At 43.4% G+C, this 6,989-nt stretch overlaps 1 protein-coding gene across 7 annotated transcripts in view; it reads right to left on the reverse strand.

Moving 5' to 3' along the window:
* Positions 1-6,989, reverse strand: part of myo18ab (myosin XVIIIA b) — a 96,925-nt gene that overhangs the window by 65,770 nt on the left and 24,166 nt on the right. For 3 of the 7 annotated variants that reach the window (XM_079354717.1, XM_079354714.1, XM_079354713.1), the window contains exons 3-5: positions 1,312-1,377; positions 687-774; positions 141-247 (exon numbers count right to left, since the gene is read on the reverse strand). In XM_079354717.1, the coding sequence (XP_079210843.1) occupies positions 141-247; positions 687-774; positions 1,312-1,377 (261 nt within the window). Of the gene's footprint in view, positions 1-140; positions 248-686; positions 775-1,311; positions 1,378-3,970; positions 4,034-4,820; positions 6,054-6,419; positions 6,453-6,862; positions 6,975-6,989 lie in introns of all 7 variants that reach the window. The other 4 variants (XM_079354716.1, XM_079354712.1, XM_079354715.1 and 1 more) reach the window with 2 other exon arrangements.

A 6,989-nucleotide genomic window follows, 5' to 3' on the forward strand; every position in this document is an offset into this window, starting at 1 on the left:
AGGCTTCGTGCCAGCTGCCGCTCGCCTCCTTTTGATTTGAAATTCAATGGTAATGTCATACTTCATACTTCACCCTCCACCCGACACCTGATTCAGTCTGACACATTCTCCTCCTCATCAAGACTCAGACAGGAACTCACCTTTTCTATATCGTCTTCGTCCACGTCCAGTAAAGTCCCATCATGCTCCAGTTTGATTTTCACCTTTCCCTCGGGCAGTGAGCCGGCCTCTGTCTTCACCACGGTGGCTGAAGGGAGAAGAGGACGGACGCAGTGATGCTTATGTGTACGTTAAAAAGACAATACTTCACTAGTATTTACATCGAAGCTTTGTGGACAACATGCAGCAGAGTTTAGATTCTACCAAACAAGCCTTTTCTAATATCGGAGACGTGCGGATCCTTGAAAACATGAGAGAAGCAGATTGATGACATTTGATGAAGCTCTACAGCGATTTATAAGAAAAAGAATCTTCAATGAATATCTTCATTTTACAAGATAAAGTCGTAAAAAAAAACTAAATTTGCAAGCTGAGAGTTTCATCAATTTGTGAGAATAAAGTTATAAATGTGTTTAAAGTTGTTTATTTCTAAGATAAAAGGCATGTCTGTGTGTGTGTGTTTGTGTTAGGGTTTAAAACGGATGACGCATTTCTTTAACTTCCTGTTTAGAATAGTCCCATCTCACCCAGGGAGAATCCATCTTTGTGTACCAGCCAGACTTTCTCGGATCCATACCAGGCCTGCTCGGCTGCGATCTGCTCCTCAGTCTTCACCTGCAGGACACAGAAGGAGGAGGAGGAGGGGACGTTACAGGAACAGACGAGACAAATGACAGGAGCGCTCAGAACCACAGCGGCTCTTTGTGTTCTGATACAGCTCAGCATGATGAGCATGCAGTGGAGCTCGCACACTTCACTGAGCAGAGCATGCTTCTGTGTCAGTGTGAAATGAGTGTGTGTTGTCCCGCAGGGGTGAAAATTTGTGTGTGTGTGTTCAAGTTTGTGAATGAGAAACACTCAAACCAGACAGACGTCCAAATAAGAAGCTTTAGGGGAGAGTGAGGGGGCTTCAACAGAAAACCAGAATGACAGGGGTGATCACACTTTTATTAACCAACCAGGAGAAAGAAGTGAACCAATCAAATAAAACAACTAAATTAATCAATGACTGCAATGAGTTTCAAACCATGTTTAAAAGTGAATCAAGCAAAATGTAGATAACACAACACAGCACTCCACAATGCATGAGGGTGGGGGGGGTGGGTGGAAGAGCTGCAGGTGAACCACACTCAGGCACAGAGGAGACCAGACCTGGGACTGCTTATCTGCAGCATGAGACGCCTGAAGGAGGGCCACGGGGTCCTCTTCCACTGATCCCTGGTCAGCATGGAGAGGTGAAATCAGAGCTCACAGTTATACAGCAGAAACAGACAAAGGAAGTTATTCTAAAGCGCTGCAGACAAAACCTGGGAGAGAGAATCAAGTTGATTAAAGATTAAAGTCTAGAAAAGGAGCTGTTGTGATCCGCTCATGGGCTTTAATGAAGAGGCACCGACCATGATGTAAACGTTTCCAGCTTTTAGGAATCAGAGGAGAAAAAGTGTCCAGATGACAAAAGTTTTGGGACACTTGAATGTTTTTCATCAGCATGTAGAGTTAGGTGTGGTGGTGCATACTGACCCCAAGTGGCAAACTATGGTATTACAACAACAAACAGCCCTAATCTTTTGTCTCCTGCTTTTACAGATAACAAATTTACTCAGAAAATCATTTCTTTCTTTCTTTTTTAAGGATGATGCATCAATTTGTGCTTCTAAAGAAACGTGTACAGTCTATCTGTGTTTTAATGTCAGACGTTGTATTACATGTTTGTATATTTCTTGAACTCGTATGATAAATATCTGATCAGACTCAGAGAAAGGATCTTCAGAAAAAAATGCATTTTTCTCACTCACTTGTCTTCCCATTAATGTTTTTAATCAGTTTCACTTCAGCAGATCGAATATTCACAGACTTGTGTGAGAAGACTAATGCACAAAAAAAACGACACAGATGGTTAAAACAGGCCACACGACCGTCAATCAGGCACGGCGTACTTTATCACGTTTCAGCGTGTCGCTCTGAGAAAGCTCGTGCAGCCTTCAGGCTCAGGAGGCGGGAACATCAGCATGCCGCTGTGTTAGCGTATACCGAAAAGCCAAAACAAGATTAAGAGGTGCCAGAGAAGCCTTTCAGTGAATAAATCAAACTTCATCAAACAATGAGAGACGAACAGAAAACTCTGAGCCTGATTAGAAGACAACATGAGAGGTTTTAACATAGAAACAAAAGCAAACGGGAAACTTCACAACCTGCTCTGCTAAAACCTCAAATAACACAAATCCTACAGTATTCTTAGTGGAAGGTGTTATATAAGCTCACCTCTTAAGTAGTATCACCCTGACACTGTCGAATGAAGTGCTTTGTTTTGCCCTCACTCCACCCACTAAACTCCACCCACGCTGGATGACTTCTCTTTTCAGCCTCTCTACTTACATAATTCTATGCTTTCTTTTTTCCCTTTGAACATATCTTTCCCTGTACATGATAAGGAAGTGGAATATGTATAAAAGTTTCTTTTATTACTAAAATCATTTAAGGAAATACTGGTGGAAGGAAAAACAGCGGTCTCTCCTTGATCAGCAGAGACAGATACAAACATTAATTGCACTGATGCCTTAACAAGACAAGATGTTCACTAAACGGAAAATTAACTGTGCACGTACGTGCGTTAGCGCTTTGCACTCTGGAGACAGAGCTAATGCTTGTTGTAATCCATACAGCGCCCTCTGCTGGTGACAGCCAGGACTGCAAATGTGATACAGAGAAACTCCAATTAAATACTACTATCTGCAGTAAATTAACGATACTGATCACATCATACGCTAATATCAGCAGATTTTATCGGCTGGCCAAATAATCGGTTGGGCTCTAATTAAAGTCAGTGATTCTTCTTAACTCTGTCGTCCAAAACTCAACTAAGAGTGACATGAGACGAAGGTTATGGTCTTGGTAAACCTGATTAAATATCTGACATAGGATGTGACTCATTCTCATATCATGTCAATCTTCTTCTACATGTCAGTCGAATAAAGATGTTAAAAAAAAAAAAAAGAAAAGAAATGGGGGGGGGGGGGGGGGGGGAGTTAGAAGGATTTTAGGCCTTACACTCCGACAAGCCACACGAGTGCAAATTCCTGCCAGGAGGCCCAGAGGAAGGCTGCAGGGCTGCGGTACCTGAAGGGGGCCCAGCGGCTGGGGGGCCACGGGGGCGGGGGGGGCTTGGACAGAAGACGACACACTGACTGCCGGCTCCAGCTTAGCCACAGAGACACAACGACAGCCAGCAATAGCAGTGTGAGTGAAGCATGGAGAGAATGAAGGGAAGAAGAAGACAAGGTGAACATGGAACAGTGGATACAAGCAAACATTGAAAAAAAAGAAAGCCAACGTGTCAATGCTAATGAGTGCACCTATCGTCTTCGGGTTATCGGAGTGGAGCTATGAGTTCATTAAAATAAAGTGATCACAGATGGATCAGGATTCGGTTCATGAAGTGATGATAACATATTAGAAATGGCGTTTTTTTTCTTCTTCTTGTGTTATTTAATGGCACTTAGCAACCAGCTGCTGGATATCTTACAGTCATTATCTGGAAATAGCAGCACACCACCACCAGACGCCGGGAAAAATACTGGGAAAATGTGGATTTCTAACATGAGATATAAGTTGCATGAAAACTTGTTTTAAATAAATGACTATAAGACAAGTTGTGACCCATTCCTATTTGGTAACAAACCAAAAGTAAATGTTTGTGTTTTAAAGGTTCAATCAAAGTTTCAGATCATCATTGTTTTGCATTAAACTAAAAGTGTTGGTGTGTGAAGACAAAGACAAAGTGAAGACAATGAAACACAGAGCGGTGATTTACAGGGGCACCGAAGATCCTCATCAGGCGTCTCTGAGCCTCCTCGGTGGGACTTAGCGGCGCCTCCTACAGGTCAAAGCAGCAACACATTGACACTACGGTGAGCCCACTGATAGCAATGAAGCAAAGCTTGTGTGACTACGCAGAAACTTGAAATACACTGAGAGGTCATTTGTTCCCAAAATCAGTCAAAACCACTCCAGGAAACTCAACGCAACAGTTGGGTTCATGTGGAATTAAATGTATTAGCTGAACCTTCCTGATAGAGAGTTAACGTCCACCCCAAACAACATGCACAATCACATTCACACTCGCAAATAAAGAACATTTGCACAACACAAGTCTTTTCAAAAGCCCTACAGAGCCAGTGAATATGTGGGCCAGCATGAGTGAATACCAGGTAAGTCAAAGTGCAATAAAGAACCAGACAGATGGTTGTTCTTTGGCCTTTCAGCCGGAGCAGCAGGTGCAGTAAGTTCCTGTGAATCAGCTCTACATTGGTCTACTGTTAGTCACAATACAGTTTGAGCTAATGAAGTCACATGAGCATGCTATCATGACAGTCCGACCCAAAACTGTAAGGCTGCAGCTGAACATGGTCCAAGTCGATTCATCACTAACCTACACAGCATTCGTTGCCATTTCTCAATGACTAACAGTGCTCTCAGTTAACTTCACTTGGTTATTCTCAACAGACTAATCTTTAGAGTCAGTTTTCTGTACCTTCACTATAGGATTACACAAATGTGTTGCGTGAAGTCAAACACACAATACTTTCAATTTCAAGCATGCTTTTCAAATCTCCATGCCGTTTCCACACCATGACTCGCCATGCCAAGCGAGGACACAGTACCTCTTGTTGACTGACAGAAGGTTTCTGAATGGGAATGACGACTGGAGAGGGACGCGTTGGACCAGGTCTGGGACGGGAAGGGTCGGGGCTCACAGGAGTTGGAGAAGGTTTAGGAGCTGGGATGAAACGTGATTGTGGGGGTTGGGAGGAAGGTTTTTGTGCCACTGGAGCGGTAGAAGTAGGATTTGCAGGTGTGATCTTTGTGGCAGAAGCCGGTTTGGGTGCAGGAACGAAGCCAGGCGGGGGAGCCAAAGATGAGGGCTTTGGAGGAGGAATAAAGCCAACGACTGTTGGAAAAGACGTAGGTCTGGAATGAGTGGATTTGGAAGAGGTTGGATTGGAGAGCTCAGATGTTTGGTTAGTTTGCTTGACAGCAACGACGGGAGATTTGACTTCCTGTAACACCGGACCAGAACTAGAAGGTTTGTCGATGACTGATGATTTCTGTTGCTTTGGGGGTGCTACATCTTCTTTTGTCTCTTCTGGCTGAACTTGTTCCTCTTTCTTCTCATTTTTCTTTTCCAACTCTAGTTTTTCAGGACGTTCCTCCTTGCGTATTCGTGGGCGGGGCTCCCTCGTCCTACCTCTGACCATGAAGTTTGTCAATCCTCGTGAAAAGTCATCTTTGTCTTCTGTTTTGATGACGTCGTGTTTGAAAGAAAACCCTGACGTTGAGGGTGCTTTGGGGGTCCCTGAAGTGGGTGCTTGAACTGGTTTAGCCGATTCAGCAGCTGGCTTGGCTGCTTCAGGAGCTCCGTCTGGTTGTGATGTCACAGCGGCATCATCCTCTTCTTTGGGTAGGACCTTCCTGACAACTCGTCGCACCACCTTTACTACCTTCTTACGTGTCAGACCCTGGTCTTCTGTAGCATCCATCTGGTTGGTGTTGCTGATTGGATGGTTCACATTACCATTAGCTGTCCCGTTGGTTACACTTTTGCCCTGAATGCCGTTTTGCTCTCGCTTACTGTTCATAACTGGCTGCGGGATCGGAGCAGCTTTTGCCGGTTCAGGACTTCTAAACCGCTCTGCTTTACTTGTGGTAGGTTCAGGGCTTTTGAACCGCTCCGGTACTTTTACAGCTGGTCTGGTTTTCGGTGGGGAGGGACTCCTGACCCGGTCTGGCGACTCCGTGGGAGAAACTACTGGGGGACTTTTTGCCCGGAATAACCCCCGGCCTGGGTCTAGAGCTGGCACTGATTTGGCCCTGGTGAGTGACCCATCACTTTCCGGCTACTCATAGAGAACAAAGAGAGGGGGTATTAGGAGACGAATGACGGATATGGATATGGATCTATATATATATATATATCTATATATATATCTATATATATATATATATATATATATATATATATATAATGTACGTAGGAGTGATCTCGAGGGTTCGTAAATTTACCCAAGTCTAAGAAAGAATCCCAGATACAAAAACGACGGTAAATCCCATTTTCTTCAACAAAATTCTTCCAAAGAGCCGTTGGGGAATGAGGCCCACTCTTTGTTATATTATTAACTATATCCGTTAAAATCAAGTCACTTTGTAGTGTATGGTAATTTATTGTGTTTGTGATTATAGTGATAACCACTGTATTTACTTACACTTTTAGATTCTGGAGTATTCTCCTCTTTGATCTAAATATGATAATATAAAAAAAGAAACCAGATCAAAACCTGAACACCTGATATGGCTGTTGTCCATCACACTCCATGCAAGTTTAAAAACATGCTCATGTTTTGCATCATGATGATATTTTCTCTACAAAGAACCCTGAATACAAAAATAATATGTCCGACTGTTCAAATATCTATAAACGAACACTGTTGTTGAATTTGATGGTTAAGTGTCCAGCCAAATACACATTTGGTGCAAAGTCAAAGCAAACTTGTTAATGAATGCGTGCTTATAATTACGATTGAACGCGATCACTTGTTCCAGTGTCATACGGGTAAAAGGCCGCAGGAATCTATGGACACACGTGTTAGTTAAAACACTCTAACACCATGCAGTCTCGGAGTTAAAATAAAGTCCAAATGAGACTTCCCTTTTGCTCCCAGAATGAAAAGCGCGATGAAAATGCCATGTTGTTTGACCCGCTGTCATGGGCTGTGACGGATCAGATCACAGCAGGCGGAGGAGGAGAAGATGTAGATGAGCTAGAGGAGGGAGAA

The sequence above is a fragment of the Symphodus melops genome, assembly GCF_947650265.1.
Source record: "Symphodus melops genome assembly, chromosome: 10".
Lineage (NCBI taxonomy): Eukaryota > Metazoa > Chordata > Actinopteri > Labriformes > Labridae > Symphodus > Symphodus melops.